This window comes from Oreochromis niloticus, linkage group LG9, assembly GCF_001858045.2.
Source record: "Oreochromis niloticus isolate F11D_XX linkage group LG9, O_niloticus_UMD_NMBU, whole genome shotgun sequence".
NCBI lineage: Eukaryota > Metazoa > Chordata > Actinopteri > Cichliformes > Cichlidae > Oreochromis > Oreochromis niloticus.
In genome coordinates, this window is record NC_031974.2 from 19,844,503 (window position 1) to 19,858,705 (window position 14,203).

Below are 14,203 nucleotides of genomic sequence, written 5' to 3' on the forward strand. Positions count from 1 at the left end.
AAGAGAAGAGAAGAGAAGAGAAGAGAAGAGAAGAGAAGAGAAGAGAAGAGAAGAGAAGAGAAGAGAAGATGTAAATGCATGATTAGCTCAATATTTGAATCATACCACTGAATGTTGCACTCTTACGGGACGCATTTGAGTGTTACAGAGTATCAAAGTATTGAAACTGCTTTGTGGAATGTTATGTTCTATTGCTTCAACCTCATAGGGAATTAACTGCCATAAAAACTCCACTCCTCCCATCATTAATATCACATTAATACAGAGATGAATCCGATGGATTACCCTTTAGAGGGCCCTGTTAGCTTGCCAGGAGGTTAAGTGTGAAATCAATCCACATAAACGACCTAGATAAAAATTCTTCCAAGCTTTAGCGCTGAGTTCTAAATCAGCCAATCACAGAGGCGCTAGTAAAACCACTCTTTTAGCACAGCATGCTAACAATCTCAGTATTTCAGCTCTGGCAGCTCATTCTCGCTTTTCTCCTTCTGTCTTTCTTTTTGTCTTTGTTTCTTGTCCCGTCCTTCTCCTCCACCCCTTTTGCTCCTGGAAGACCACAAAGGGGAGTATCTGTCTTTTCACAGTGGGCCCGTTCATGGTGGCTTGAGGGGTTGTATACGTGGGAGGGGCTGGTCCATTGAAGGTTGATCTACACTTGCTCAAGCATCTATATTTTGGCTATTTGAAGAGAGAGGGAGGCTGTTAAACACTGAGTAAGGAGGTGACCCCTGACCCTGACGACTGCTGTCCATCCATTATAGAAAATAAACAGAGAGGCTGGAGTGATTGCTAATCTCTTTACTGCTCTTATCTCTGCAGACAACCCAGGAGGAAGTCTAATTTTCAGTCTTTAATTGCTCTGAGCTGACGGCAACTTTGAATCTCTAATTTTTTTTACTGGCACTTGTAAAATATCGTGCTTCGTGATGTGTTTTCGCTCACTTTCTTCAGTGTCTTGCTTCATAGTTTTCCTCTTCTACGTTCTACTTGAACCTACCTTTGCAGTGTGGTTGTGTTACTCATGCAAACAGTTTGAAGGATGGCAGCCAAGAGGTTAAAGGTGACATAACAGAGCACAGAGACAAAGACTGGACACTGTGTCATCTGTCAGACCTCATGCTGTTGCCACCACCACACTACCAATTGGGGCTTTCCTTAAATTAACCCTAACACACACACACACACACACACACACACACACACACTTTTCTCTATCTATCTGATCTCAGGGGAACACATGTGGGACAGTTTGTGCCAGCATGAGGGCAGATGTCAGTCATGGCGACTGCCTTTGTGTGTGGAGAAATGACCCTTACTGCTTCATTTCATTGTCATTCATTTGATCCAGTGGGGTTTGTTCATTTTTACTGTGAACACGATGCCTCCAATTCATCACGTGGCTTAAAAAAAAAAAAGCTCGGCAGACTGTAAATACATATGGAGTGACCTGTGCCTGACTGGATGGATGCATGTGTGGAATTGGGAATGGAGATGGTTGTAATGGTAAATAACAACTGTTTAAATGTTTTATTCATCATGAAAACATAAATAAAAAAAACAACAACAAAAAAACCCTTTAAGATTATTGACAAGCCAGAGTGCACAGTTTGGGCAGTGTTAATTTATTTTATTCGTTTTAGAAATACATTTTCTACATTCGGAAATAAACAAGAGCAAAAACACTCTTGTTGCATGCGCTGATTTTTGTTTTTTAGGTTAACCATGAAAACGTGGACGCTCGAAGTGAACAAACGACGACACTTGTAGTTGCTTTCTGGCAGCTTAACATTGCAGTAAAAAACATTATCATACATTATAAATTAGGAGGGGGTACATTTATACACAAGTCGACTCAAATCTACAGCGATAACATAGGTTTGCTTTTGAAGCGGTAGATGACGCAAGGAAATAATAATAATAATAATAATAATAATAATAATAATAATAATAATAATGGGCATTACAATGCATCAAAACTGTCCCGCACAACAATAGTAGAGTGAAAGCTTTAAGCCACATGACAATACACAACATGTTCATATAAATAGACGCGGACACAGTTGCCCAGCAGCTCAAAATTTCCAGTTATTATCTACCTATTTAAATAGGCCTGTACAACAAATTTACCTTCATCTTTCACAGTCTCACCACAAACACTGCGTAAAGATTCTTCGCTGTGTTTGCGTTGTCTCAAATCATCTAAAATATATCACGAGATCAGTCACGTTTACAGAAGAAAGTAGAGTCTAGTTCCAGGGCCGATATTCTGCATTTAAAACTGTTAAGCCGCTGTAGGGAAAGTTTTGTCCGCTGTTCTTCTGATGGTCCTTGAGTGGAAACAGAGACTCTTTCTGCAATCCTCTCTCCGGAGAAGATGGGAGAATGGTGCTGTCTAGGATTTGCCTTTCTTCGGGGAAAAAAAATACGAGAAAATATGTAGTTTAAAAAAGTATACAACATATTAGTTTGGCAGTTTCCAGTAGTTGTTTTTTTGAAGGCCATTGCCAGTGACAACAGTCTGTAGCAAAGCTAATTAATATTTCAACTTTCTTGGGTTATTTTTTATTATAAATTTATAATAATAATAATAATAATAATAATAATAATAATAATAATAATAATAATGGTACTGAACTTCTATTCCTCTTAATATTCGATTGCTCCAGTTGCTTTACTGTAATGAACTCCTTTAGACAGCGCAGTTCTGAACCCATAAAAAAACACCTGATGCTGTTAGCCTAAAACACTTCCCAGGCGGGTATTTTAAATCGAGCTCTTACTTTTGTGGCTTTTCGTGTGGTATTTAAGCTCCTGCTCTTCTTGGAAAGACGCTCCGCACAGCTCGCATGGATACGGCTTGTCTCTGGCGTGCGTCCGACGGACGTGGCTGTCGTGGGCGGCGTGGGAGGCGAAGGCCTTCCCGCAGTGCTTGCACTTGAAGGGCCTCTCGCCGGAGTGCTGGCGGATGTGTGTGCGCAGAATGCTGGAGGCAGTGAAGGCCTGGGAGAGTGGAGTTTAAAACACTGGGTAAGCGTAAATAAGCGCAATTTAAGTTGTCAAGATAAACGTTGTTTATTTTATCAGAAGCTAACTGTCACCTTTTTCACAGCAGCCATTTAAAAAAAATGATCAAAAAAAGGTTTTTGGTTTTTGTTGGTTTTTAAATTTTTTTTTTTTTTTTTTTTTTTTTTTTTGTTAAAATGTAGGATTATTTTTTCCTGTTTTTTGTGGCATTTTTAGGGGCAGCCTAGTGCTCAAAGGCGGCAAAACCTTTGGGCTCGTGCCAAAATGCTTAAATAGTCGAAATAAAGGAGAAAGGGGATTAGCTTGAAAGAAACGTCCACAGTCCGCATAAAAAAAAGGCAAGGATATCGAGAACAAAGAACGAAAAACACAAAGAAAAACTTCTGCTCATTCCAGGGCCATAAAATAAAAGTATAATCTTGGTAGACAAAGGGGTGGGTGTGCATCTGGAGATAATTAGCATGTAAGTGTCTACGCAGAGCGTGCCCTCCGCGAGGAACAATAAGGAGAGGCTCGTGCCAAATGCACCGTGACAGGAGGAAACCCGAAATGGTTGCGGCTGTAGAAAGCCTGCAGGTCTAATAGAAGCAGGGTGGGAAAGACCTCTCAGAGGACAGTGTCGTTATTGCTGGTAAAATAATTAATGTTTCGAAGATTTTCATTTTATTTGTATATATTTATTTTTAGCAGCACACCCATGACGTATTCAAACTATTCTGGCAGCAGCAATTAAGTCGAATTCCAGGATTTATTCCTATTTTTCTTTGGTATCGAGCCAATTGTCAAACAACCTTGTCTTTGTCAAGCCAAACGCTTTTATAGCTGCGCATCTTTAGAAAGAGTGAAAAAGCGTCTTACCTTATTGCAGTAGACACACTTGTACGGACGTTCACCCGAGTGCACGCGCATGTGTTTGTTGAGACTGGAGGACTGGGAGAAGCTTTTCCCACAAACCGAGCACTGCAGAAAAGCCACATACACGAAGTGTCACTCGAATGCATTAAGCTCAAAATAAAGCTAAAAAGAACCTAACCTCATTTTTGAATGGGTTTAAATACATTTCAGAGTTGTTTTCGATTTTCAGAAACGAAACAAAATACAAGTCTCATGTTAATGTCATTTTTTTTTATGTCCAATAAAAATCTGAAGCTCCCTGTTCTGATAAGTGACGCAGTGTGGGAGCTGTTCTTTCAGCACCATCTAAAACTTTCCACAGACCACAACCATGTAAAGGGAGGTTTGTGTGGAAATCCCTCACAAAAGCAAGGCGGATGCGGGGATGTTGTACCTTGTGAGGTCTGTGTTTCTCGTGGACGTGGAGGATGTGGATGCGTAATCTGTCCCTCTTCTCGAAAGATCTGTTGCAGAGGTGACACGGAAACTTCCTGTCCCCCTGGTCTACGCAGCGCGTGTATTTCAGGTGTTTGTCTCTGTAGTATTTGTACGCAAACACCTTCCCACATCTGTCACATTTGAAGCCTTCGCTTGCATCTGGGGGAAAACTTTTTTTTAACAAACTAAATATATGCATGATGATTAAAAAAGTGAAGAAGATTAAATCCTGACCTTCAGAGGGAGGCACCGCATTGCTGTCCTCTCTGGGGTCTTTCAGGGTGAGGGGGATCCCGAGGAACTGGATGTAGCAGTCTCCGTACCACACCAAAAGCTCCTGGCCTGGTGTGATCTCCTTGCAGGCCTCGTAAAATATCTGGCCCTGGACCTGCACGGCGACCAGGTTCTGCTCCTCGGGAAAGCGAGCGCACTTCACCAGAGACATCCAGTTTCCAGATCCCCCTCTTCCGTCCACAAAGTGACTGAGGCGGCCGTTCTCAAACACCTGCAGGGTGTGTTTGAAGTATTAGAAATACTGACAAAAAAAATAAAAAATAAAATCTAGATAAAGACCAGTACTGTGAGGAGACAATTCAACACCCTACCTCCCACATCAAGGTGTTATCGTCATATATTTTAATTTCGCTGGTGTTGACCAGTTTTCCTTGGAAAGGTCCAAAACGGGCGCCTTTAGGAATACTGCGTTTATCCGCAAAAACACCACAGCTCGAAGCGTTTCCCCAGGATGCCTGGAGGATGGTTAACCCTGCAGCACAGAGCCAAAGCGGTCTCAGATTTCAGCACTCTATCATGCAATCACGTACACACGTAAAGGTGATTCAAATAAATAAATAAAAATTGTGGCTTCTTACCCTCTGGAAGTTCAAGAGTTTCTTTGTCCAGTGGGAAAATGTGTGAGTCAGAAACTAAAGAGAAAACAAACAAATGTGAACAAACTAGGGAGATAAAATAGGTTTCTCGTTACTATTTCAGCGGGAGTATGAGTAGTGTTTCATCTTTAACTGCATTACAAAGATTCTGATCTGTGTGATATTCGGCAATAATAGTAGTCACAGGGAAACATTTATGTTTGGGGGATAGCGTGAAATCAAGGGCAGTTTTTATTATCACACACCAAACAAAATGAAACCCCGGTCATTTTAATCCGTAGTCCGTAATCTGAATTCTCACTTGAGTTTTCTGGCAGGGCCACTCCCGATATGGCGTGACCCACGCTGCGCTCCTGGCTGCCGGAGTATCCGTAGAGCACCGTGAACAAGTCGTCCTCACTGAAGTTGTACGATGCGCCCTTTTTCTCTGGTGAATGGTCCGCGCTCCGGAGCCGAAGGAAGCTCTCCTTGGGCGGTGTGTTGGCGGATGTAGGAGCAGAAGAAGACCGTTCACTGGACGGGCTGCTGAAGTCTGAAGACAGCGGACCGGCGGCGTGTTCGGTCACCACAGCAGCCAGCTCCTCCGGTTTGGAGTAGAGTGGGTGTCCGGGCAACATCTGGCTCAGATACGGGATGCTGGAGGCGCTCAACATGTGTTCGTGGAGGACCGAGGCGTTGTGGCCGGCCTGGCCGAGAAAGGGAGCGGCCCCGCCGTGCAGGCTGAGCGGCAGGGAAGCCTGAGCGTCCGACACCAGACGACCGAGGGACTTGAGCGGGTGGAGAAGGTTGTGCGTACGCGGGAAGAAGTCCACATAGTGATGAGGGCCGGGGAGAGGAGCTGGGTAGAAGCCCCGGGCAGGACTGCCCTTCAGCATGCCGGCTGGATAGCTCTTCTCCTTCAGCATTACAGGGATGCTGGACAGGGACACCGACATGACAGGAGGTGAGGCAAAGGGTCAAATGGAGATGATGATGATGTAGCCTTCTGTGGGGAAGAGAGATAGAAGCAAGTGGGAGCGTGGGTAGAGGGGAGGGGGTGTAGTCATAAAAGTTTAATGTAAGGAATCTAAAAAAGGAAACAGGACATCAAAAGAGGCCGAACCCACCAGAACTGATTATTCTAATGAACGTAAGACTTTACTTCGCTCTCCAGTTATGAACATTTCCTCCAAACATTTTAAGATTTTTCCAAACGTGTTAAGAAGCTTGGCAACCCTCAGTTTAAATATGGAAGTGATACAAACTGCAGATGATTATGGCTAAGAAATTGAAATCTACAACAGATCCGCTGTGTTTTTCTTTTAAAATGAAAAGCAATGAAACTGTCGGCGACAGATGAAAATACTGCGCACATATCGAGCAAAGGGGGAAAGCAATCCGCAGTGAACTCGGACAGCCGATTTTGCATTATTTCCAGCTGAGGGGTCACACACAAGCCACACATCAAATGTTCATCAGAGGCTTTTCAAATGACCCCACTGCATGGTGGTGTGCTTTTTAGGAACAGTTTACCAGTCAGCCAGTAAATAGAGAGACAAATCAGGGTCATGACACTAATTAAAGAACCGCTGGCCAGAGCAGAGGTCAACATTAATGAAGCTTTTACTGACTTTTACAATCAGCCCGCTGTATGAAGGGAAATAGGGTCGTGATAGAAGTGCCCGGTGGGAGGCTTTAAAAATTACTTTTTTTAAAGGTACAAACAAATCAGGAATCATGTGAAATGATGAGTGAAATTAAAGCGGACCGCTATAAACATCTTTGTGAACTTTAATAAAGTAGCTTACCTTCTGAAAAAAATTAGAGGAGCTTCACGCTGGCGATGTCTCCGTCATGCCCACAGACCAGAGTTTGAACAACCTCCCGTGCTCTAAAATCAAACACTGCAGATAAACGTTCAGATTCTGCCGGGAGCAGCCGAAACTTAAGAGAGGATGTGCTGCTCTGTGGTCCTCTGAGGGCACCTATGCCGTATACAGCCAGCTCCTTACTCCTATTGGCCAGGAGTCAGCTCAACCTCATGCATTTCAATGCCCCCCACCCCATAGGAATAGATTTTCACAGGGCCAACCCACCCCCGTGTTCTTTGCACTTCTGAGTCGGCTGTCTTTGCCACAGTGAGGCCGATTATGAAAATGAGCCGAAGATTTCAATTTGCTCACGAGGCGTGGAGTGGATTATCGCGGTTAACACTTAGACGCTAGAAATAAAGAAGAGATTAAAAAGGCATTTATTAGATCACTGCTCCGACCTTTATTGAATACAGAAAAAAAAAAAACGTAAACCAATCCCAATCAATACTTCAGTAAAGTGCAAATGTAAAGTTGTTTGCTTTTTTTTTATAAAAGGTTTTTATTGCCAATTTTAAACAGGCAATTTTCTTGTGCTCTAGATCAGCGGAGCTTCTTATGTTTTTTGGAAAAAGAAAAGAAAAGCATAAGAAGCCCACACCTTAATAAAACCATTTAAAGGCTCAGTTTTTACTGGCGAATGAAATATTTCATTCGAAACTTTTGGCGATTCGATAACTTGCGATCTTTTGTATTAATTTAAAAAAGTCTACCAATTATATAACATTTACAATAGCTTATCATATGCTGGAATGTATTTGTTCAACTTTGTTATATCTATGAAAAACTAAATAAAGAGGTCACAAAGTAGCCAGCTAATAACTTTGGATGTTTCAGTAAAAAAACCAAAACCTGAACCCTAATCTTCGTGCGCTAGGAAGTGAAATAAGAGTCGCTCGATTAAATAATGCAATAACAGAATTCTTTATTTACAAGGCAAATAGCATCAGCGAAGCCATATTAGTTCACAACTTGCATAACTGTGGTTTTAACTTCTCTTGTATATCTAACTTTGCATAAAACGCTCACACACACTAGGGGTACAATGATCGATGCGGGTATACAGTGTGACTCGTGAACAATGCAGAAAAAATATCTCGGGGGGAGGGGGGGTAAAACACAACAGTAAGCTTTCTTCAGAAAGTCCATAGAGTATATTACATATTGCTTCGGTATCCCTATGTATCATCACCTTTGTCCATACAAACAGTGAGCGGAGGGCGAGGAGATGACCCAACACGGAACAGAGCGCAAAGGAGAACCGTGACCAAGTTCCCAGCAGCTGAGAAGAGTTGAACAATGATGCACCCATTCAATATTGTACACAAGTCATTATACAAATTTATACAGACAGCGGTGTAATGTACAAGAACGGACAAAATCTAAGGCATTATGCTAGGGTTTTTAGCATTTCAAGGTTGCATCTTAGCTCTAAGAAATTGGCAGACAATACAAAAGGGCATTTAAAGTTCTTCAAAACCATAAGTTAAAGAGGAAAAAAAATATTTTTGATTCGTGGGTCCAAAGCCTGGATATCTGTGAGGGGCAAAAATCATTTATTTGCTCCTGTCCTCATTATAAGTGCTAAAAAGAAGAAAAAAAAATGCACTGCTACCAACATGGCTTTAAGTTTTTTTTAAAATCTTGACAATCTTTGGAAATTTTGCAAAGGGCTGTGATTCCTTTTTTTTTTTTTTTTAAATGGCTCAAAAGGCTGATTCTGCACAACCGCATCTTTTATTTTTTTTCCTTGTACAATCAAAACAGCATCTATACAAAAGGTGGGATCTCCTGTAGGTCTACGACAACAACAAGAACAACAGAAAAAGCACCTGCAGGACAACCAAAGCGTTAATGCAGGCTTCCTTTGTTCCACAGTTGAATTGCTACAGCTTTAAATTTCATACAGAAATTAAAAGTGGGAAAAAAAAGGAAAAAGAAGCAACAATGGGTAACTTCAGAAACACTGAGAAGAGCACGGTGTAACCGCACATGTTGTCCACACCTCAATGCACCATCAGTCACATCCTTAGGCCTTTATGGACAATACATTCAGAGTGATTCTCTTCCTGTTTTATGATGTAACAATTACATCAGACCCTGTTGAGTGACATCATCGTAAATTTCTTGTTTTTCCGTGGGCCAAACCATGGTAACCATCAAATGGTTACTTAGAAAAAATAAATAAAAAGAAAATGAGTAGAATTCAGAAATCCAATTGAAATGTGAGGATTATTTGGCTTGCTCAAAGTCTGTCCTGGGTTAAAATAGTCGATATAAAAAGTTTTTTTCTTGTTTTTTTTTGAGGAAAGTCTTCTGAGGTTAGAGAAGATGACTCGCTTTAGATCTTGTGAAGGCCAAACCAACCCCCCCGTCTGGTGGGGCACAAGAACAAGCAGGTCATTACTGAACACTTTATAGGTGAACTAACTGCCTGAGGTCATAAAATATGGCTAAGTGTCTGTCAGAGCAGCTCTTGTGAAGCGTGCAGTCTTAACTCTGACCTCTGCTATAGAAGAACGGCTGGAGGCAGAGAGGGCATGTGTCAATACGGGGACCACAAACTAACTCCCTCTCCAGATCTCAGCCTATGCTGCATAATCTAATAGGAACGCTGTGTGTGTGTGTGTGTGTGTGTGTGTGTGTGTGTGCTGTGTATGTGTGTGTGTGTGTGTGTGGATGTAGACTTTCTTGGTACAAACTGCAATAAAAAAAAACTGTGTTTAATACTGCATCCAAACGCAGAGGAAAAACGTGTCCTTTTTTCCCAGGAAACTGTACAAAAATTACAAAAAAAAAAAAAACAAACCCCCAAAAAAACCAAACCAAAAGATTCTCAAGTAATTGTTATTGCTTGTTTACAACACACAGAACAGTTTGCACCTAGCAGCTTGTATGAAGCATTTTTCCACTCCAGACAACATAGAAAGCACACTTTATCTTTTTTTTTTCTTTTTCTTTTTTTTTTTTAACTGTATGGCTGTGTTGAATTGATTTTTTTCTTCTTTTATTTATTTTTGTTGTGTTCTATGCTAAAGGCAGAGAAGCAAGCGATAATCTGTACACTGTATACACAGCACACCCATTTACAACCCTCCCTACCTCCCGCCCGCACCCCTATCTGCACTGTACCAGAACTTTAAGAAGGTGAAGGTTCTCCCTCCACTTCCTCAAAAACACACACGCACACACAACCCCCCCAAAAAACTGCTCTGCTTCAGGAGGCAGTTGGGGACCAGGCTAGGAGACGTTAAGCCCCAAGGAATAAAATAAATAGGAAAGAAAACGATTTTACTTATTGGTATGTACAAACTCTGTAATTCATTTCAAACTATATTTGATTTTGACATCTTCTGAAACTACAGGACCAAAGCAAAATCCACCATTCAGGTTAATAGAAGAATCTTCTCAGAAAGAATACAACCATTGCTGTTAAAATTATAAAAAGAAGTGCCTCTTTCACAATTTTAGAAATATTCTTCTTCTTGCTACTAAGATAAAGAATAATCTACAATAATTAAAATGAATCTATACAGAAAATAAAACTTAATTTAATACACTATATAAACCTCTTTAATTAATCTAATCTTAGAATTCACCATTCAAACAGTCTTCTGCAGTGTTTTCTTTTTCCCCCCACGTTCAGTTTCTCTCTTACTCTCTTTTTTAAACACCATATTTTTCACTCTACATCTTAAATTTTCACAACAAGAAAAATACAAACAGAAACAAACAAATAGGAACAAACTAAAAAAAAACAACAACAACAACAACAATAATAATTATAATAACAAAAACAATAAAATAAAGAACAGCAAAAAGGCAAAATCGGCTAAGTGTCTGAGCTCCATCCATAAGTGTGAACATAACTTGGGAGTATTTGCTGCCATTCGGAACTATGTGGAAATGTCTCCAATGATCCAGAGGTTGGGGGGAGGGGGTGGAGAAGAGAAGAAATCAGTGTATGTGATCTTTCGAGATGAGATTGTAAATGGCCGCTGTCCACTGAGAGGAATACATTCATCAGAACAAAATCCACCCACTGCTGCCCCTTAAGTCAGTGTACCCCACCAGGAGGCCTACAGTAAGTCACACTACGGTGAATGCAGGTGGACAGGCAGATTGACTGGCTCGTCACGAGGCTCTCCCTCCAGGAGGATTAGGCTTGTTGGGACAGATATCCACGATCCTTCCCCAGCCAGTGTCTGAGTGGGGTCCAGCTGGACAGACGGCAAACTTGAGCTGGGGAGGGGTGAGGGGTCGGGGGTCAGGGCACGGCCTGGCTGGTTCAAGGGGCAGTCGGTTGATTACATGTTTTCTTTCTTTCTCTCTTTTGTTTTTTTTAAATAATTAAAGGGCCGACGCGCTTCTTGAGCCAGGTTGATCACTGAGGTCCAGGTGAGTAGCTCCATGGGGGTCAACAGTATTTCTGCAGAGAAACAGCACACCGTAAGTCCCAACTAGAAAGGCAGTTACTGAATCCGCAGTTCAACAGCAGCACATCTGACTGGTTAACTTGAACTTGCAGAACCTAAACTTGTTTGCAGAGTGGAGTGCATCGTCGGCTCAAAAACAAGTCGGTAAATCACAGATGCCTGCACTAATGGGCAAACAGTAAATAATTGAAATAATCTAAGTGCCAATATTTTTCTATAATCCTGCAAGGGAGATAAATCAAGTGACACGTATACTGGTGTGTTACAACAGTCTCAAGTGCAGACATCGAATGGCAGCCCCTTGGTTAAATATTCATGGCCCTTTATTGGCTTAAAAGCATCGCGGACAACAACAGTGCTTTCCATATACCAAGCTAACAATACCAGTGAGACAAAGGAAGAAGGATTAACTTGGATGACATTAAAACAATGATAAACACCAGCAACTAAGTGCTGCCAAAGTGAAAACATTTTCACATTTAGTGAGTGGGAGAAGTAGCTTATCTACATTCAAGTATGACTTCACCTCTCCTAATGATGTAGGGTCACTCTCCTGAATGTGTGTAAAGACTGTGGCGATCTGACAGATCTGAGGCCTTAAGGAGTCGAGCTCTCCATGTTAAGTCAACCAGCTCCCGAGTCCACAGCTGACAGAGACCGGTCTTTGATCGGCATACCGGTCTTTAGCCGTCTACAGTCTCAACGCTCCGGCTTGGAAGTGCACATTGCTAATTACATCACTGACCTCTAAGTTCAAGTTATGCAGCAGAACTACAGCAAGAAGAGTTACGTAAACAACTAAATTATTCACTAGACTGCTGGTTCAGTAAGTGTACCCAAACACTCGGGGTCGTATGATGAGAGAAACACTGATAGTAGAAGCCAGGAGTGGAGAGAAAAGCCTTTGAGTATTTCATGGTCCCCTGATTACTGTGTAAAACTTTGTGGGGTCCATTCTGTTAACCTGGAACTGATTTCTACAGAGTACTACTGTAAAGAGATACCCTGAGGATATTACAGGAGCCCCTGAACACCTCTAATTCGGTCAGGCCAAGCCTAATAATGCCCGACTGTGAAAGGATGACAAACACCAGTGGGTATTTCCTAAACCACTCAAGTTTCACCATTTTTGCTCTAACCAATTAGAAAAAATAAAAAAGCTTCCTAATGTTGTCTCATTTAAAGAACCAATTTATCTGGACTGGCCTGAAAGTATTTACCTGTTCTTGCCCCATGGAGGGCAAGCCAGGTGAGGGACCCGAGGCCATGGACGTGACAGTCATTTGTCCGGCCATCTGGCCCATGCTGCTGGTTGCCATGTTGGAGGCCAGTGACGCGTTGTTGAGGTTCATGCCATTGCCGTTGTACATGTTGCCGTTATTCTGCTGGCTGAACTGCGGCGATGCCTGCTGCTGCGAGAACATACTGCGGAGAAGGGAGAAGTTGTGTAAGTAAACACAAAATCAATAATATGAATGCAGAAAGAAAAGTACGTGTCCACACTCACTTTGGGGTGTGACCTGGTCGGTCAGCCAGAGAAATCTGGCAAGTTTTTCATCTTTAACATGTGGTAAAAACAACTATGGATAATGGATGTCAATACTTTCTATGGATCAATATGGATATTGATAATCATGAATCTCCTCACGAGCCCTTCCTAAAAATAGCTACGCATATATTCACAGAACTCGAGTTGACAGCATGAACTTATGCTGTAATGAGGTGCTTCAGCCATCCTTACCTGTTGACTCCCATATTACCCTGCGGCCATCCATTCATGTCAGGGGAACCCTGGAAAGCAGCGCTCTGCTGGCCCTGCTGCATCATCGGGGACTGTGTGTGCGCCATGCGGGGTGAAAGCAGAGGGCTCTGTGGTGTGCCGGGACCTCCAAATGTTCCATCTGCCTGTTGGCTCATACCTGTGGATCAAAAGAGGTCAGCCCGACTCAGCCCACGGAGACTCATTAATAAACCAATGCAATGAGTACGGAAGTGTAGTCGACTCCATGCAAATTACACAAACATGCCACATAAAGACAAAACACTTTGACGAGCACCTCGCGTGATAATAGCTCATTCAAGGATTATTAGTAAAAATGTGATATTTCCTTCATGCATGTGACAAATAGAAGGCAGAGAGCTAGGAAGAAAATGGATTGGGAGATAGGTCAGGAGGGAGAAAGGTCAGGAGGGAGACCAAACTATTGCTCTGCAGGCACCCACAAGCCATAACGAACAAAGCAGATTACCAAATTATATAGATCATACCCAGGCCACATGTCAAGCTGTTAGACTGACAGGTACAGAGATGATTCGTGTCCTTACTGATCACAATATTTACAGTTTGGCCTCAGTGTGGATCATGAATTAATGCTTTATTGTGCTTCTAGTGCCCCCTGGTGGAGCAAGAGTGAATAGCCAGGTCACAAAACCTGGACAGCGCACAAAAAAATAAAGACATATGGCCACACTTACAGACACCTACTCACAAGTTATTCAGTTTTAAAGAGGAGAATATTAAGTATGATTTGCATGATGCAATGGAAGCTGATTATTGCAGTCATAGGTATATAAAGTTACAAACTGCATGATTGTAGCTACCAAAAAGCACATGAAGCAGCTCAGGTGGTCACATCAACACATACACACACGCACACAGGCACACAGGTTG

The 14,203-nt window shown here is 42.1% G+C and overlaps 2 protein-coding genes across 10 annotated transcripts in view; both read right to left on the reverse strand.

The window, feature by feature from the left end:
• Positions 1 to 1,580: 1,580 nt before the first annotated feature.
• On the reverse strand, positions 1,581 to 7,212 carry prdm14 (PR domain containing 14). The gene is made up of 9 exons (XM_013268335.3): positions 7,034 to 7,212; positions 5,548 to 6,231; positions 5,229 to 5,282; positions 4,962 to 5,122; positions 4,591 to 4,861; positions 4,313 to 4,515; positions 3,883 to 3,984; positions 2,781 to 3,000; positions 1,581 to 2,407 (listed from the first exon to the last, which is right to left on the reverse strand). The coding sequence occupies exons 2-9, from the start codon at positions 6,179 to 6,181 to the stop codon at positions 2,247 to 2,249; spliced, it is 1,806 nt and encodes a 601-aa protein (XP_013123789.1). The 5' UTR covers positions 6,182 to 6,231; positions 7,034 to 7,212; the 3' UTR covers positions 1,581 to 2,246.
• Positions 7,213 to 8,001: 789 nt separating this feature from the next.
• ncoa2 (nuclear receptor coactivator 2) overlaps positions 8,002 to 14,203 on the reverse strand; it is a 56,578-nt gene continuing 50,376 nt past the window's right edge. For all 9 annotated transcript variants that reach the window (XM_013268328.3, XM_013268330.3, XM_013268332.3 and 6 more), the window contains 3 exons: positions 13,274 to 13,451; positions 12,753 to 12,957; positions 8,002 to 11,525 (listed from right to left, as the gene is read on the reverse strand). In XM_013268328.3, coding sequence (XP_013123782.1) covers positions 11,514 to 11,525; positions 12,753 to 12,957; positions 13,274 to 13,451 — 395 coding nt within the window. In that variant the 3' untranslated portion in view covers positions 8,002 to 11,513. The remainder of the gene's footprint in view (positions 11,526 to 12,752; positions 12,958 to 13,273; positions 13,452 to 14,203) is intronic.

Excerpts from the sequence above, each read along its gene's own strand:
- prdm14 (XM_013268335.3), bottom strand. The coding sequence starts at position 6,181 with ATGTCGGTGTCCCTGTCCAGCATCCCTGTAATGCTGAAGGAGAAGAGC. Across the intron at positions 5,123-5,228 it reads AACTCTTGAACTTCCAGAGG|GGTTAACCATCCTCCAGGCA; the intron begins GTAAGAAGCCAC and ends TCTGTGCTGCAG. Across the intron at positions 3,985-4,312 it reads AGAAACACAGACCTCACAAG|TGCTCGGTTTGTGGGAAAAG; the intron begins GTACAACATCCC and ends GCTTTTCTGCAG.